Source organism: Megalobrama amblycephala, linkage group LG17 (assembly GCF_018812025.1).
Source record: "Megalobrama amblycephala isolate DHTTF-2021 linkage group LG17, ASM1881202v1, whole genome shotgun sequence".
In the NCBI taxonomy this organism is placed as follows: domain Eukaryota; kingdom Metazoa; phylum Chordata; class Actinopteri; order Cypriniformes; family Xenocyprididae; genus Megalobrama; species Megalobrama amblycephala.
Window position 1 is genome coordinate 40,888,519 of NC_063060.1, and position 19,937 is coordinate 40,908,455.

At 34.6% G+C, this 19,937-nt stretch overlaps 1 protein-coding gene across 1 annotated transcript; it reads left to right on the top strand.

The window, feature by feature from the left end:
- Positions 1-1,563: 1,563 nt before the first annotated feature.
- On the top strand, positions 1,564-18,763 carry phc3 (polyhomeotic homolog 3 (Drosophila)). The gene is made up of 15 exons (XM_048164242.1): positions 1,564-1,719; positions 5,353-5,528; positions 5,738-5,899; positions 5,967-6,056; positions 8,798-8,953; positions 9,063-9,152; positions 9,620-9,851; positions 11,406-12,013; positions 13,377-13,539; positions 13,623-13,867; positions 14,139-14,289; positions 14,367-14,481; positions 15,557-15,695; positions 15,799-16,054; positions 18,258-18,763. The coding sequence occupies exons 2-15, from the start codon at positions 5,373-5,375 to the stop codon at positions 18,410-18,412; spliced, it is 2,718 nt and encodes a 905-aa protein (XP_048020199.1). The 5' UTR covers positions 1,564-1,719; positions 5,353-5,372; the 3' UTR covers positions 18,413-18,763.
- The last annotated feature ends 1,174 nt before the right edge of the window (positions 18,764-19,937 follow it).

Genomic DNA, 19,937 nt, shown 5'->3' on the forward strand with positions numbered 1-19,937 from the left:
CATAACTTAATAATGCTACAGTAAAAATGTCTGAAAATGTGCATGGTGACATTCAAGTACATTGGGAATAATGCCCCAGTGCAAGTTTTAACGCACCCTGAAAGGTAATTTAATTACACAATAGTCTTCTTTTATGAGATGATATCAGAACGTACAAGATATTAAGATATTACTTCTTTTATTAAGATATTAAGATATTACTTCTTTTAAGCAAAAGTAGTGTGCATGCAAAGCAATGATAACATGATCATTTTGTATAATCATCCATGTTTGATGTTCTGGAGTCCTTCATCTGAAGTCTTCATAAAAGGCTGGATCCAAGCTGGAGCTGGAGCTGGAGCTGATAGTCTCTAGTTACCTTGTGATATTGAAATCTGTAATATTTGCATGAATAAATTTTTTATTCAATTGATTCATTAATGCATTCAAATGATGACGTGCAAAAAGAATGATGTAATTGTTTTTATATACCTTTGTAATTGTACAGTAATTTTCACAGATATTTCGGTGTTATTTACATTTCAGAATAGTTTATTATTTTTTTCTAAAAATAGACAATATAGCATAAAAAGCGTGAACAAGAGAAAAACCACACGGTCCTTCAAGTTGAGCTGATGACACGTTCAATAAACAAAGAATACTATAATTATATTTGAAGTGCCTTTACATTTTTGCAGCATATTTTCGCTGACATATCAGTGCTATTTGCATTTCATAATAGTTTATTTTCCTTTAATTCTGAAAATAGACACAAAAAGCAGAAAACAGAAAAACCGCACTGTCCCTAAATTGAGCGTGAATAAGAAGCTACAAACGCGGAAGCGTCGCGTCTTTTAAGGTGCACCGGATAGCGTCAATAAGAAGCTGCGAATAAGAAGCTGGATTCAGCCTCGTTAAAAAGTGTATGTTATAAAAACTAAAAAAGCATTTTCAAGCTATACAGCACCAGTGGCTCATTTATAATACTGTAACTGGTGAAATGAAAGTAAAAATGGCGTACAGAAATGTTTACAAAGGCAAACTTGGTAGAATTGACATAAAAGAGCATCATGAATAACTTTTCATTAAAAAAATCTAACCAAAATATATGCAGTGCATGACTCTCAAAATAACAATTATAGGTTAAAACGCCGCATTACTATTTTCACTAGGCCTACATGCAAAAGTAGCATGTTTCAGAATTTAAAAAAATCTATTAAAATAATATTTTAACATTATTATTTAACATCAACTAACAATACAAATACCTGTACAGCAATGTTAGCTAATAAGTTCAACATTACTAATACATTTTTAAGATCAAAAGTTATATCTGTTAACATTAGTTAATGAACATTTAAAAAAAAAAAGAAAAAAAAAAAAAGGTTAGCCTAATAAATACTATAAGAATATTGCTCATTGTTAGTTCATGATATGTAATCAATTAAATAATGTTAACAAATGAGACCTTATTGTAAAGTGTTACCAAAATGGTAATACAAATGTAATAGCCTGTAATGACAATATTTATAGGCTCTGTGAGAAAGTCATGGTGAGAGCAGCGCTGCACGAAGTCCTCCTACACAGCAAGTGGTGCTGCTGGCTCAGGAACATCTCAGCGTCTGGAGCGTTTTGTTTTTATCTCCATCTTAGAGCGCGTTGCCTGTCGCATCAGAACATGACTGAGGCCGTGACAGAGCACAGCAGCGCGCGCTCACGTCTCACTCCCATCTCAGGCAGGTAACACTCCTCGACTGATGCGCCTTCAACACTGCATGGGTGAACCGCGTCATGATCGCATGATTCCCCAAAGATGGAGACGTAAAGACTTAATAAAAAACATGATTCCCGTCAAAACGTTTGTTTAAGCAAATCTCAGTGTCCCACAAGATGAATGTCATGGGCTCGACTGGAAAGGTGGGCGTTTCTCCATGTCACTAGAGCAGTTATGACTGGATGCATGGAGCCAAAAACATTCGGCCTGTCGAAATATTCGACAACGCATGAACGCATTTCGTAAGCGACACCAGACTGTGATAAACAGGTGATTCCCTAAAGTTAAAATGCCGTAACAATCTTTTAATATATTTAATAGCGCATAACACGCGAGTTGTTTAAGTGACACAAGAATAAAACTAGCAAAAAAAAAAAAAATGTTTTGTTATTTTACTGCAAAAACGCCTTATTAATTATTCCGACGCTTCTCCTTATTAAATTAATTCACTTCTGTTATGCGCGTCTTATATTTCATGATAGGCCATTAAGATAATAAAACTTTGCATTTAACAGATTATATTACATTTATAATTGATTTGTGAAATAATAAGTTCGCGACACTGAGATAATTCTTGGTTTTTAAGTTTTTAGGCTAATGCTAACAGATTGTTTATATTTTAGTTAGCTATTTAAAATTAGCCGTTAATCTACACTGTGTAAAATGCTTGTAAATATTTTTTTATTATTGATTATTATTATCCAGAAGGAGATTTAAACACTTCATTGACTGGACCTTTAGGGATTAAAAAAGTTTATAATTTCGGTATTATTTATAGTCGACGTCATGAGTCATATTCTGAGTGTATCTGGATATAAAATACAGGGTGGAATAAACTGTTAATATTAAACACTAGACAAAAATTCACTTGAAATGATCGAATGTCGTTTTTACAGCAAAAAGAGAGAGAGCGCGTGCGCAAAACTAATTCACGTTTATTTAATTTAATATTTTTTCCAGAAAAATATTGTAACAGTCTGACAGAGGCTGTACTGTACAGATACTGTAATCTGACAGAGACAAGAAAATTAAACTGTTTTAATTTTAAAAACTCTAAAAGTGTTGATCCAGAAAAGAAGCGACATTTGCGCGTCGACCAATCAACATGTTGCATTTGTAAACGTCAGATTTTAAGCAAAATAGTACGTTCATATTTTGTTTAATTAAAATAGTATTTTATTCAGTTTATTGTTGATAAACATTCATTCATTACTCTCACATTTTGTTAAATGCAGATGTAAACCTGTAAATAATTCATTACTACTTTTCATCAGTGATGTAAATGTGTCAAATATTAGCCTAAATAAAATTAAAAAAAGTTTCCAATAATACTATTAAAATAAAAATGAATGTATGAAGTTGTATAAATTATTATTACAGCTAAATTGTACATTTTAATAAATTGTTTATTTTAATTATAGCTATTTTAATGACATTTTATGAATTTGGTAAACTTGTAAATTTAAAGGTGTTTTATAATGTGTAATAAATGTGAAGTGTGCAATAATTCTGAAAGGTCATATTTGTGCAAGCTTGTTGTTGGTAAATATGTGCTTATCACTTTAATTTCATGCTCATTGGTTTATTGGTTTATGTTTGTTTGGATTGGGAACTCTTTGAATCTATAATGTAACATTGGTGAATTTATTTATTTATTTTTTTAAAAGAATAACTTGTTTGTCTCATGATTATGATCTGATCTCTATGGGATGTACCTAATTAAAGAAAACATAACACCAACCAGAATTCACATAATGATTCATACATTCAGCATTGATGACATTATTATCTTGAAAAATTGTAACAGCTTTTGTTGTTGTGTTTTTGGAAAATTGGCTCTATAACCATTGGTCTGTCTTGGTGTTTAGGTCATTTTTGTCTAGCTTTAGAAGCCAAAAAATGTTGCCTACATAAAGTGAGTTATTTGTTTGAATACATAGGATATATATATATATATATATATATATATATATATATATATATATATATATATATATATATATACACAGTACAGTCCAAAAGTTTGGAACCACTAAGATTTTTAATGTTTTTAAAAGAAGTTTTGTCTGCTCACCAAGGCTACATTTATTTAATTAAAAATACAGTAAAAAACAGTAATATTGTGAAATATTATTACAATTTAAAATAACTGTGTACTATTTAAATATATTTGACAAAGTAATTTATTCCTGTGATGCAAAGCTGAATTTTCAGCATCGTTACTCCAGTCTTCAGTGTCACATGATCCTTCAGAAATCATTCTAATATGCTGATCTTGCTGCTCAATAAACATTTATGATTATTTTTAATGTTGAAAACAGTTGTGTACTTTTTTTTCAGGATTCCTTGATGAATAGAAAGTTCAAAAGAACAGCATTTATCTGAAATACAAAGCTTCTGTAGCATTATACACTACCGTTCAAAAGTTTGGGGTCAGTAAGAATTTTTATTTTTATTTTTTTGAAAAGAAATGAAAGAAATGAATACTTTTATTCAGCAAGGATGCATTAAATCAATCAAAAGTGGCAGTAAAGACATTTATAATGTTACAAAAGATTAGATTTCAGATAAACACTGTTCTTTTGAACTTTCTATTCATCAAATAATCCTGAAAAAAAATATTGTACACAAATATTTTGTACAATTGTACACATTAAATGTTTCTTGAGCAGCAGATCAGCATATTAGAATGATTTCTGAAGGATCATGTGACACTGAGGACTGGAGTAATGATGCTGAAAATTCAGCTTTGCATCACAGGAATAAATTACTTTGTGAAATATATTCAAATAGAAAACAGTTATTTTAAATTGTAATAATATTTCACAATATTACTGTTTTTACTGTATTTTTAATTAAATAAATGTAGCCTTGGTGAGCAGACGAAACTTCTTTTAAAAACATTAAAAATCTTAGTGGTTCCAAACTTTTGGACTGTACTGTGTATATATATATATATATACATGTCATATTTTATACTGGGCTTTATGACTGATAAGCTATTGTCTATATAACCTTTAATGCTTTAATGTGAGCTTTAATGTGAATTCTACCTTTATTAAAAATACTAATTACTATTATGTAATTACTTTTTTTTACCCTAGTATATGACGTTTTTTTTTTTATTATTTCTAATTTGTAATAATATGATTTAGTCTTAGATTTTTTACACTTTCTATGCCCAAAGTAAATAAAATATATACATGAAAAAAGCAGTTTAAGGGAATTTTTTTTTTTTTTTTTTTTTTAAGTATAAATGCTAAAGCCGCTTTCTTTTTGGTAACTGTCCTTTGCTAAATGAGACTTAATTTCTGCAACGTTTGTTTTACTTTAGCAATATACTGAAAAAACATGACATAGGATAAATTGTTTCATTTTTCTCAATTTTGCCAATGCAATTTGTAAATAATTAAATACCAAAATTGTAATTATTTTTTTTTCTTATGAAATCAAATTCAATCAATTAGATCAGCCAACAAACCATGCAGTTAAGTACAGAAGTGGATTACAAAATACAGGATATTCTCTCAATTTTTTTCAATCTTTCTGGATTTAAAAAAAATGATAGTGGCTGATTTTATGTTTCTGTGATTTTTCAGTTGGCTAACAAACCACTCTGATGGGTGACACAAATAAACAGAGTCAGGAAGAGATGGAGGGGGACGGCAGCAGTGCCGCTCCAGTGAGCTCTACACCCAGATCCAGCTCTCCCACGGGCTCCCAGCCCAACTCCATTCCCCTGGGAAACGTCTCTTCAGACAGGCAGGCGGTCCAGGTAGCATACTGAACAAATGATATCACACAATACTATTGTAAAAGAATATCAACAGCCTTTAAATGTAGTCAAATTCTGAACATTGTTTTGAGGCTGACCTAATCTTCAGACCTAACCACGTCTCTTTGTTGTGGTCGTGAGTCAAAAACATTGGCAATACACAATTCCCTCCAGTGCCGTGTGAAGCTTATGATGTGGTGTTTTGCTAGGTAATCCAGCAGACGTTACACAGACCACAGAGCATGACAGCTCAGTACCTGCAACAGATGTATGCTGCCCAACAACAACACATCCTGCTGCAGACAGCTGCACTACAACAGCAGCATCAACAAAGCCTCACCGCTGCACAAATCCTGACCACTACAGAGCAGGTATGAGAGTATAAATATGACAACATGTGCAATATAATATAACATAATAATTTGTTCCTGCTATCAGGCCGCACAGACTAATGGCAGGCAGCTCAACTCCTCCCCTCCATCATCCAATGGGAATGTAACTCAGCTTGCTAGTGTGTCTCAAACATCAGTAAGTGCTTTTGTTCTTTAGTATATAAACTTTATTGTAGCTTCTTCACAAAGCCACTTTTGTTTTATATAGATCAGTGTTTCCCGACCACTGTGTGTCAGGTTGTCAGGTGTGCCGTGCATTTTATCGTAAATCCTGCAAAGTTTTATATATATATATATATATATATATTTTTTTTTTTTTTTTTTTTTTTTTTTTAATGTATGTACATTTATAACACTATACTTAGTATTATATTAGCGCTGTATCAAATTACAAAAACTATTTAACACTGCTGCTGGAGTGACAGTAAAAATGACATCTTTCTCTCTTCTGACTGCCGTTATCAATCGCTCTCTATTTTATTTCCTCTTTTTGAAAGTTGTGAAAACACTATTGTGGAGTTTTTCTTTTGCTATTTGTGCAAATGGTAACACAAAAAATATATTTAAAGGTACAATATGTAATAATTTTGTCCGCTAGAGGTCGCTAGAAGCCTATTCATAACAAAGGCGTAGCTTGATGACACCAAGTTTTAGTCTCCATCTCAACGGACGATGCAAAATAATAGGGATTGGAGTTGGGAACAAATCATGTTTATGGATGCGATTATTAATGTTACTGTAGTATTAAGCAGAGCAGGAGCGAGTGTTACAAAAATATTACATATTGCACCTTTAACGAAGTCTCTCATTCACCGCTATAAAAGTTTACCCAACTATGACGACTTCCACTTCTGAGAAACCCGGAAATGTGAAAAGGGTCCAAAAAATAAGTAAAAATAAATGCTATATAAGGATATTTCATCGCTGTCTTGCTCTATATCTCTATATTTCATCATTTTTGTTTAATAAAATTAATGCTATTGGTGATCCTTTATGTGGGTTTTTACCATAGACTGTAAAAAAAAATATTTGTACAAATATTTAACCAATAAAAAGAGGTTGCGATTAAACCTCGTAATTCCATTGGCTCCTCAAACTGTCAGTCAAACCTCATAATAACTCCACCCACCTCGATATTGCTTCTTTGCAGTGAAAGAGAAAATAAAGAATTGATGTTTGAGTAACGTAAGTACAACATTTTCTTTACTCAAGAAACACTACGTTAGACATAAAGACTAACGTTTTTGTATTTGAGGAGCGAAAAATATTCTTGCCGCGCGCCTATATTTGAAATAACGAACTTGCGCGCGCAAAATGCCGTTAGTCTGGTATTTGCCGTCTAGTTGAAGCAAATATACTATTTTAAATATCTTGTGCATAGCGCTTCATCTTTTGGATCATGAGATTTTGATCATGAGATTTCAACAAGAAAAACCGAGCGCCCATATAACTTAGCTATAATAAACTTTATATCCTGTAAGTTGATGAAAACGTAATGCTCCTCCTGACTGCCTCAGATGCGGCTGTTCCAGTGACGGACAAAATATCGTTCATTCGCTGGTCAAAACTCCATTTGAGCTTTATTTTCATAAAATGTTAATATAATAATAACACATGCAAGTGTCTGACCATGTAAAGCCACAATACCAACTTCAATGACAGTGTTTAATTTTTTTAAAAATACGACGTTTCCGCCCAACAGGGACGATATGTAAATTAGTTGTTTTATCGTCATCACCAACAACATCATATAGCCATCTATATGACCTTATTGTGTTCGTACCTGACTTAGAGGGTTAGTTCACCCAAAAATGAAAATAATGTCATTAATTACTCACCCTTATGTCATTCCACATCCGTAAGTCCTTCGTTAATCTTCAGGACACAAATTAAGATATTTTTGATGAAATCCGATGGCTCAGTGAGGCCTCCATAGCCAGCAAGATAATTTACACTTTCAGTGCCCAGAAAGCTACTAAAACATATTTAAATCAGTTCATGTGACGGCAGTGGTTCTACCTTAATATTATAAAGTGACGAGAACACTTTTTGTGCGCCAAAAAAACAAAATAATGACTTTTCAACAATATCTAGTGATGGGCGATTTCAAAACACTGCTTCATGAAGCTTTGAATCTTCTGTTTCGAATCAGTGATTTGGATCGTGTGTCAAACTGCTGAAGTCACGTGACTTTGGCGCTCTGAATCACTGATTCGAAACAAAAGATTCGAATCAGTGTTTTGAAATCGCCCATCACTAGATATTGTTGAATAAAGTCATTATTTTGTTATTTCTGGCGCACAAAAAGTATTATCGTTACTTTATAATATTAAGGTTGAACCACTGTAGTCACATGAACTGATTTAAATCCGTCTTTAGTAGGTTCCTGGGCACTGAAAGTGTTAATTGTCTTGCTGTCAATGGAGGCCTCACTGCGCCATCGGATTTCATCAAAAATATCTTAATTTGTGTTCTGAAGATGAACGAAGATCTTATGGGTGTGGAACGACATGAGGGTGAGTCATTAATGACTGAATTTTCATTTTTGGGTGAACTAACCCTTTAAGCTCAAGTTTCACATTAAATGTGAGTACTACTTTAAAATATCTAGTTTTAATATGCCATTTGAAGCAATGTTTATGCAATTTTATTATATTTTTATGTAGTGGATTTTTTTTCTTATCAAAACTGGTTTCTTCACAAAACCTTTTTTGCAAAAAAAGGTTGGGAAACACTGTTATAGATGGACCATGTGCTCTCATTTAGACACACAAAAGTGCTCCATTAAAAGTGTGCCGTAATTTGATTTAGAGAAACTATATCTTTAAGCTTTTGATCAAAGATGAATTATACAGGAAAACACCTCTCTCCCTCTAGATCACCATGCCAACCTCTCCTGTAACTCAGCCAATAGGTCGCCTCCAGGTCACTAACTCCAATAGCACAGGGGGGGCCATATCCCAGCAGGCCATGCTTCTAGGAAACAGCTCTCCCACAGGTAGCCAGGCCCAAATGTATCTGCGCACTCAGATGGTAAGCATCTATTATGTTCTTCGAGAAAAGAGTTCACTGGTGTTCTCAGGTTTCCACTGACTGTTTCTTCTTCTTTCTTCCCATTGCTCATTGTCTCTTAACCTGTAGCTTGATTCTTGCTCCTGCTGCCACTGTGGCTGCTGTTCAACCTGATCTGACTGTTGTGAGTTCAATGTCCTCTCATTCAGCATCATCACAGGTGAGACAGAGTATTTTTTATATCAGGGATCAAATGCTGGTCTGTATATGGGACATTCTCATGAATTAGTGCCATTTGTGGTATTTATACATTTAATTGTTTAATTGATAAGGTTAGTGATGTATAATGAAAGGATTAAATAATATATTTTACCCACTTCAGTGTTCTTTTAAATAAATTATTGTTGCAGATTAAAATAATTAATAATCATATATATATATATATATATATATATATATATATATATTACGCATTTTATAAATAAAATGTTATTTAATATTTTGTATATGTCATGTAAAGATGATGAATGGGGGCATGCAAATTTGCAGATTTTTTAAAATTAAATAATTTAACTGAACACAGTTAAACCTATCAAATAAATTTGGTATCCTGTATTCTGTGTATTATATCAGTATTAAGTCATGGACACACTATTATCAGTGATGCTCCATATTGTCTTCTGCAAGGTTCAAAGCTTGGCTCTCCGCACGCATCTCCCTGGAGCTCTTGCTACTGCCCAGAACATCCAGATCAAGCCTCCTCTTCAAGGCCAGACGCTGGTGTCCCCCCTTCCCAAGATGTCCATTTGCCCACTGAAGTCCACACAGCTGTCCCAGAACCTGGTAGAAACTTCTAGAAGTGAGTCCCAGTTGACCGATGTCACTCAGCCACCATCAGCCCAACCTCACATTCCTCCTTGTAAGTCACATTTCCATCTCCATTATTTAGATTTTTTTCATTCAGAATAATTTAAATGTAGCAAATATTGGCTTTTGAAGAAAGCTGAATCATTTATTTGCAAAAGATCCATGTTGTTTAAGCTTTATGCCATAACACAGTGGTCAGCCTGTGGGCTGGGACCCACTAGAGGGCGCAAGATAGTTTAAAATTATTTAAATTAAGATGAAACAAGCTTTAAAATATTATTTTTAAAAAAATTCTGTTTTTATTTATAAAACATGGGTCCCACAGTCTTGAAAAAGCTAGATATTTCTAGACCTGGAAAATTAATAAAAACTTTATGAAATAAAAAATTAATTATAATCTATATTTTATCGGTTGGAAATAATTAAAAACCATGGACAGCTGGGAAAGTCATATAAATTCATTGGTCATAAAGAGTGTGAACCCCTAAAGAGCATTCCATTTTTTAAACTTCTTATATTTATATTTATTTTATTTAATTAGTTTAACATTGCCACTTCAAGATTCTGTAAATAAAAAATGGTCAAAAATCTTGAGATCCACTGCTATAACCAGGGGTACACATACGTTTTTCAGTCTGGCACTCAGGAGAGCACCTGGAGATTCAGTTTTGTTCCATTAAATATAACTAAAAAATAAAATAATCAATAATAGCATTATTGCACTTTATTTATTTTTTAATAAAATAAACAAAAAAATAAATAAAGTGTGATTATACTATTATATTTAAAAAAGAAAAAGAGTATGAAATAAAAACACACATATTTTATAGTACACTTAAAAAATACAATTACATTTTCATTTTTTATTTGTATATGAATTTTCAACATTTTCATACCTAAAATCAGCAAGCTTTTATTTTGGCGGGTTGCCAAGAAGTAAGTATATGCATTCCTGATGTGGTGAGAAATCGAGTCCTCTCAGGAATCTGGGCTGCGTTCAGCCCCGACAAAATGTTGCAAAACGTTTTTTAAACAGAAACGGTGGTATATTATATTAGGTATGTTTTTTGCTTCCAATATTTTGTTTGTTTTACTATGCAATACATTGGCATTCATTTTATATTTCAGGCCTGTTGTTTGTGCACTTAATGTGATAAACATCATACAATAGTGAAATAGGTTATAATTAGTAAAGACATCACAATAACAATTTTTGATCAGGCATTACCGCCTGGGTCCTAAGGGAGACCCGATTCCTGGGAGGGGGACTCGAGTGCAGAGTGAAGCACATCAGTGAATGTCACAGCTTTGCGTTTTGCTTTGAAATCTGCAGATTTATTATGCATTCAGTTCAAATGGAAATCTTATGCAGTATTACAGTTAGTCGATCTAAACGGTGATTGTGCATTAACAGCTGTTAACCATGTTGGTATGCAAATTAGAGGTCTGAACTTGTTTACCCAGTGCATTTTTTATTTTGGTCGCACATGTGCCATGCGCACCACTTATGTGCACCCCTGGCTATAACACACCTATTTTTCTTATCAAACATCTTAGAACTTTTCATACTGAATACTTTGTGTTTGCTTCCCAATCTCTACTGCAGCAACGTTCACACCAGTCCAGTCTCATACGCTGGTCAGACACCAGTTGCACTGCCCTTCTGGTCAGAGGGTGACGCCCCACCAGCTCATCATCCAGCAGAGCGCCGCCGCTCACAGACAAGTCCAGCCCATCGCTCTGCGTGTCACACCGCAGGACAGCTCTCCTTTACCCCTTGCCCTGCAGACCCGCACCACTCCCACTACAGCCACCGTCCAATCACAGCACACAGAGTTCCTCTCAGTGCCCTCGTCTGCAAATCAAACGGCCAATCAGTCGGCAGTTGTGTCTATGTCCACAGTTCCTCCTGCAGCGCTCCCTGACCCTCCACCACTTCATCTGGGCCCAGTGCTAGAGCCGGTCTCCCAGTATTCACCTCTGGCCTGCCCCCCTCCTCTCACCATGGGTCTGCCCAGGCTGGTCCAGCCGCAGAGACTCTCTCTACGCTCAGTTCAGACTGTAGCTGTCCAGTCTGACCACATGCTGGTGTCTGAAGAGGAGCACCCGGTCGATGAAGCAGTAGTTCAATTGCCTTTTCAGAATCTACCGCCACCACAGACAGTGGCAGTGGACTTAAAGATGCAACCTGCTACACAAACAGAAGCTCCCTCGGTTAGTCTTGTTTTATTCATACTAGCATAGTTCACCCAGAAATGAAAATTCAGTCGTCATTTACTTATAATCATTTTATTTGACACCATGGTCACACTTAAGATTAGTATTAACTACGACTTTTGCCTCAGTAAACTCCTAATTACTCCTTATTAATAATTAGTAAGGTACAGCTGTTGTATTGATTAGGATTAAGGGATGTAGAATATGATCATGCAGAATAAGGCATTAATATGTGCTCTATAAGTACTAATAAACGGCCTATATCCTAGTAATATGCATGCTAACAAGCAACTAGTTAATAGTGAGAAAACTAAAGTGTTAACGAAACTTTTTCTTTTTACTGTGGAACAGAAAGGAGATATTTATCTAAGGATTGTTCAGGCTGCTCTTTTCCATTAAACAAAAGCTGAATGTGACCAGTGACTTAAACTCTTACCCAAATTACAAACAATAGGTCTGTTCCTCACAAAAAGCTATTGTATGGTTACAGAAGACTCAGAGAATATACCATATGGCATGTATATGGACTACATTTATGATGTTTATGGTGCTTTTTTGGGTTTTCTTTGAAGCTACACTACCGTTCAAAAGTTTGGGGTCAGTAAGATTTTGCTTTTAAAGAAATTAATACTTTTATTCTGCAAGGATGTATTAAATTGATCAAAAGTGACAGCAAAAAAAAAATAAAATAAAATCTATTTCAAATAAATGCTTTTCTTATGAACTTGGTGAGCAGAAGAGACTTCTTTCGAAAACATTAAAAAATCTTACCAACCTCAAACTTTTGAACGGTTGTGTATTGTTAAATGGAAAAAAGCAACTTCTTATTCTTCAGAACCAGTTTTTACACAGTTTGTTGTAGTCGTGGGTTTGGTCTTTTAATAAGAATGTCTTTTAAATTCTATAAATATATTTTATCATGTCATACTAATTTTACTTTAATAGTTTTTGACTTTTGATGAAAATATCCTTTGAATTTAGTCAATATTTTGTTGCGTCATATTTATTCATTTTAGACTAAAATGGCATCTAATTTTAGTTGACGAAAATATCATTCAAACAATTTAGATCAATTTAAACATGTATTAACCTTTAACAAAAACAACATGTGAAAACATGTTTCCATTTTGTATTCTTTATGATCATGATCCACATTTCACCCCATCTTCACTATTGTTGATAGAAAAAATTGCTGATGTGATTAACACTGTTCCTGTTGTGTTCCATGGAAGAAAGAAAATCACATGGTTTTGGAAAAACACTGAGGATAAGTAAATGATGACAATGTTTTGGGGCAAACTATTCATATAAATATATATAATATAATTGCAATCCTTATGCTTATTATGAAATCTGGCAGGCGACGGCGTTGTTGAAGGAGAGTGAAAGCATGAATTTGTTGAAGGATGTAGAACACGTGTGTCCTCAGTACATCAGTGCGCCCACCCCGCCACCACAGTCCCCACCAGACGAGTCACAGAGAACCTCTGATGATGTAACAGCTCAACCAGAAAACCGTACAGGTACTTTGAACCTCTATCAAAGATGGGCGGTTCTCCCACCCTTCTGCAGAACTCTAACCTGACCCCTCCTCCTCTATCCATAGCTGATCCGGAGCAACCGTGCATTCAATCGAGCAGATCTGTGATCCGGTCACCGGAGGACCCCACACATGCCAACAGTTCCCCCCCTCCCCTCCTCTCCTCTGCGGTAAGAAGCACCAGCAGGCTTCCCCCAGCCAGCCTCCCAGGGAACCCTGAGGGTCGGCCCTCACAGGCCATCGTTAGACCTCACATCCTCACACACCTCATTGAGGGCTTCGTCATCCGAGAGGGCCTGGAGCCGTTCCCGGTATGTCCACTGGTTGACAAAGTAGCAATTCTCAGCTTCCATGAGGCCCTAATGATAGGCCCTAATGGTTCTCTAATGGAGCCGTGAAGCTCAAAGATCTCTCGCTCACTCTGGTGAGGGTCTGCGGCCAAACGTACAGATCAACCAGTTATTAAAGTCCCCTTTGGGAAGCTTGGCAAAGTGCTCCACACTTTCAGAAGTCGAAACCACAAAAGGCATCTCAAAAAATGTGAGTTATGTCCAGTATTGATGTGCTGGTCTTTTTCATCAGGTGAGACATGCTTCCTTAGAGATGAACCTACAGGCCACGCTGCCAGAAGATAGAGAGGATGGAGAATCACCCCGGGATGACTGCCTTATGGATGCGGAGCATCCGGAAAACTCCACTGATTCCGACATTGACAACCCTCCCGCTGAGGATGGTGGGCGCATTAGCACATTTCCTATTTATACATTGAGTCAATGTGAGCGTTTCTGGCAGGATCTCTTCTGCTTTCAGAACAGACAGATGAAAACCTGCCTGACGTACTGGAATGCGAGTTTTGTGGGAAGAGAGGCTTCGCTCGTACCTTCCTCAGATCCAAACGCTTCTGCTCCATGACATGTGTCAGAAGGTGAAGAGCCTTATGGATAGCCACTTTTTGTGTTTCTTTCATTTTAACTTTGTAGGGTCAGTGGAATTATTATTATTTTTGGGATTATTATTGCTCATACTTTAGGTTCGAGGATCGTTCTAAACCAGGTTTGCCCAATCCTGTTCCTGATAGTGCTGTCAAAATTATTGCAATTAATAATTGCGATTTTTTTTTTTTTTTTTTTATTTTAACACAACCGTTTTTTTCCATCATCTTTTAGCTAGCGTTACATTGTATGATCATTCAGATGGTATTAAATCATTCAAGTGTGATAAATTGGTTTTCTTTCATGCTTGAATGGACAAAAACACACAAAATTATGCAAAAGTGCCTGCGAGTAAAATAATGTCTGTAAAGAGTTGTGAGGACATCGGATGTGTGTCCGATCTGCATCATGTGTGTCAGGTCTTAAGGTGACAGCAGCCTAATAAATCATCATTAATGTTATTGTAATGCTTTTTTTCTCATTTGGTCAGAACAAAAGTGGCAGACATTTTACTTGTTCAGATGACATTTTCCGGTCCATACTTCAAGACTACAATCTGTGATTCTGAAGTACAGTATCCACACCGATGTGGTGACTGACAGCAAACATTAAATTGATCCGCGCTGAGGAGCCGTACAGATATACAACCCACGTAAAGATAATAATTCTGCAAATTGCAGGTTTCAAACAGAGATGGCGCCAAAGAGGCGAAACTTACGGACTGCAGCTTTAACATTGAAAAGTTGTGCTGCTCTATAGTTTGTGAAAACTGTGATACATTTCTTTTCAGGATTCTTTGATGAATAGAAAGTTCATTTATTTGAATTTTTTTATAAATGTAAAATCTTTACTGTTACTTTTGATAAATTTAATGCATCCTTGCTGAATAAAATTTAATTTCTTTGAACAGTAATGTATACAATGCTTGGATTGTTTTTGCATACATATTTTATAAACTATTATGAAAACACATTTACAATATTTGCCTTTTATAAAGAGAAATTCAGTAAAGTTCATGTGTTCATAAAACAGTATACTGCAGTACAAGCAGCCTTGTTCATATTACAGATTCAACGTAAGCTGTAAAAAACGCCTAAACCTGTTCAGGCCAGAAAAAGTTGGCCGCTGGCCCCACAGACCCATGGGCAGGCGGGGGAGACCACCTAGTCGTGTAAACGGTGGATCTAGGGAACACTACCTCAGGCAGGTCAGTGAAAACTAACAAATGACCATTTAACCAAACTAGCAACCCAGTGCTAAACCATAATGAATAATTGGGACTGACCTACTGCAACAAATTATTTCCTCAGCAGCTGCAAGATTCCCATCGTTCCAACGACAACCAGAGGGTGTCCGATTCAGTGTGGATCGAGAGAGAGGAGGAGGAGGATCCACCAGGCCCGATGACGACAAGGCTGCGTTTGCAGGCCGAAAGAGAGAAGGAGCAAGACAGAGAAAGAGAACAGAGCCGACTGGAGAGCTGCAGCAGCTCTGACTGTGTTCTTGACTCAAGTCCCTCACAGTGGAGTGTGGAGCAAGTGTGCTCCTTCATCAGCTCTTTACCAGGTAGAAACGCGATACACCTTCTGTTCCACTAGGTGGTGTTTAATGGATAAAGCTAAAAACCTTCTATATAGTATGAATGCAATCTGGACCTACTACATTTGCCATGTTGCCTCTCCCGTGGCCTCATGGGATAGTACAGTGTCCATCGTATGCACATTTCAGAATCTCACTGGAAGTATTAGGTACTTTTTGCCTACTCTTTTATGAGTACTGTGAATTCAGACATACTTTTTTGTCACATACTGTTTTCACCTACTATATAGAAGGGCAGTATGCGATTTTGGATGCAGCCATGTTTTCCATTCTAGCTTCTTCTGCTGTTTCCATTCAAGCTTTGACTGGCTACTACAGCCTATACTGACCCCTGCTGGTGGATGTAATAATGACACTATCTGGTTCCAAATCAAAATTAGCTGTCTTCTGACAAAATAAATGTGTTTGAAATATATATATATATATAAATATATATATAGAGAGAGAGAGAGCTAATATTTCCAATATAATGATTAGTATATTTTATATAATATATAAGTTTTTAAAGAAACAAATACTTTCATTTAGCATGGATGCATTATATTGATAACAGTAAAGGCTTTTACATTTACAAAAAAAAATCTATTTCAAATAAATTAACTTTCTATTTATCAAAGAATCCCTAAAAGAAATATATCAGATTTCACAAAATATAAAGCAGCACAACTTTCACAATATTACTGTTTTTACTGTATTTTTGATCAAATAAATGCAACCTCTATGAGCATAAAAAGACTTCTTTACATTAAAGAAACATAAAAAAATCTAATTTTTAAATGGTAGTGTATATTCTTTATATGTATTTCATTCATGCCTTGGTGTTTCCATATCACAAAATTCATATAAAAATAAGAGAATGGAAACCCGGCTTATGATATTCTGGTCACAAGAAATGTTTATTGAGCAGCAAATCATCATCTTAGATTTCTGAAGGATCATGTGACACTGAAGACGAGTAATGATGCTGAAAATTCAGCTTTGCAACAGAGGAATAAATTACATTTTAAAATATATTCAAATAGAAAACACATTTTAATATTTTTAATAATAAATGCAATATACAGTACAGTCCAAAAGTTTGGAACCACTAAGATTTTTAATGTTTTTAAAAGAAGTTTCGTCTGCTCACCAAGGCTACATTTATTTAATTAAAAATACAGTAAAAACAGTAATATTGTGAAATATTATTACAATTTAAAATAACTGTGTACTATTTAAATATATTTGACAAAGTAATTTATTCCTGTGATGCAAAGCTGAATTTTCAGCATCATTACCCCAAACTTCAGTGTCACATGATCCTTCAGAAATCATTCTAATATGCTGATCTGCTGCTCAAGAAACATTTAATGTGTACAATTGTACAAAATATTTGTGTACAATATTTTTTTTCAGGATTATTTGATGAATAGAAAGTTCAAAAGAACAGTGTTTATCTGAAATCTAATCTTTTGTAACATTATAAATGTCTTTACTGCCATAAAAATAAAAAATAAAAATTCTTACTGACCCCAAACTTTTGAACGGTAGTGTATAATGCTACAGAAGCTTTGTATTTCAGATAAATGCTGTTCTTTTGAACTTTCTATTCATCAAGGAATCCTGAAAAAAAAAAGTACACAACTGTTTTCAACATTGAAAATAATCATAAATGTTTATTGAGCAGCAAATCAGCATATTAGAATGATTTCTGAAGGATCATGTGACACTGAAGACTGGAGTAACGATGCTGAAAATTCAGCTTTGCATCACAGGAATAAATTACTTTGTCAAATATATTTAAATAGTACACAGTTATTTTAAATTGTAATAATATTTCACAATATTACTGTTTTTTACTGTATGTTTAATTAAATAAATGTAGCCTTGGTGAGCAGACAAAACTTCTTTTAAAAACATTAAAAATCTTAGTGGTTCCAAACTTTTGGACTGTACTGTATATATATATATATATACACATATATATTTATATATATAAACTTACTAATGAAGGTTTTGAAAGAAAATAGAGAATATTTGAAAAAAACGATACACTTCACTTTTAAACTGTGAGTTACTTATAATGTCAATATCATATGATTTCCGCTACAGCGAGCATCTAATGTAACAGATTTTTATATTATCTTTAGAATCATATATTCATTTTTGCGTCTCCTCCACTTGTTCTAAGGGTGCCATGATATCGCTGCAGAGTTCCAGTCACAGGAGATCGACGGACAGGCCCTGTTGTTGCTTACAGAGGACCACCTCATGAACGCTATGAACATGAAACTGGGCCCTGCGCTCAAAATCTGTGCACAGATCAACGCTCTCAAAGAACCTTAGGCTCATCTTTCCACAGCTGTCACACAATATCTGAGAGTCAGCTTCCTCCAAAGTGCCATGATTTCAGTGTGTGGCCATTCTACAGATACTGTAGACACTCATGGGGACCTTCTTCTTATACCTCAAAGTTTCATGGTGGACTTGATATCTTGGATTTCATTCCATTCAATCTGATTGTAAGGTAAAGTTTTGAATAATATCTAGAACTAAATTCTGATCTTGTATATTGGATTTATAATAAATAGACCTACAGGAAATGCAGAATATGAAGAATGAGGAATGATGTTGCTGTTTTTACATTAAAGGATTAGTCCACCTTTAAATAAACTTTTCCTGATAATTTACTCACCCCCATGTCATCCAAGATGTTCATGTCTTTCTTTCTTCAGTCGAAAAGAAATGAAGGTTTTTGATGAAAACATTCCAGGATTTTTCTCCTTATAGTGGACTTCAATGGGCACCAAATAGTTGAAGGTCAAAATTAGTTTCACTGCAGCTTCAAATTGATCTACACGATCCCAGACGAGAAATAATGGTCTTATCTAGTGAAACCATCACTCATTTTCTGAAAAAAATTGAAAATTATATAGTTTTAACCATAAATGCTCATCTTATGCTCATCTCAAACTTTGACCTGTGGAGGGCAGTAATACACTTAGCAGTGTCTACACTGCTGGAATTCAAATAGAGAAGAAGAAGAGAGCTAGTTCAAGATGAGCATTTCTGGTTAAAATGTATAAAATTTAATTTTTTTTTTTTAGAAAATTAGTAATTGTTTCTCTTGATAAGACCCTTATTTCTCATCTGGGATCATGTAGAACAATTTGAAGCTGCACTGAAACTAATTTTGACCTTAAACTGTTTGGTGCCCATTGAAGTCCACTATATGGAAAAAAATCCTAGAGTGTTTTCATCAAAAACCTTCATTTCTTTTCGACTGATGAAAGAAAGACATGAACATCTTGGATGACATGGGGGTGAGTAAATTATCAGGAAAAGTTTATTTAAAAGTGGACTAATCCTTTAAGTTGGCACATAATGTACAAAGTATTTTAAAAAAAAATAACACTAAATATAAAGAAACTCTTTAAATGACAAATGTTTACAAAAATAGAGTATATAATGAGTGTTGAAAAATAAAGATTTATTGATAAACATCAATCAAATCCTGTATAAAATCTTTATTACTTTAGACTCATTTGCAGTAAAATGCAACTTCTTTGGCATCTTTTTGCATGAACATGTAGAAAGAGTCTCTATACACTGCACAATTCTTGTGAATTCAATGTCAGATGGCTAAAAGGCAACATTTTAGAGACATCGGTTGTGTTGACTGTAAATGCAGCTTGACATTGTTTAGTTATAAATAGTTCCAAACGTCCCTTACACACAGCATTTTCAAAATAAGTAGCCACAACATCAGTTTTAGTTAAACTGAGGAATACAATAACATTGTTTTTAAAATTTTGTATTTATGTACAAGGTATTAATTTATTACACACACTGCACACATTAAAAGCACCGT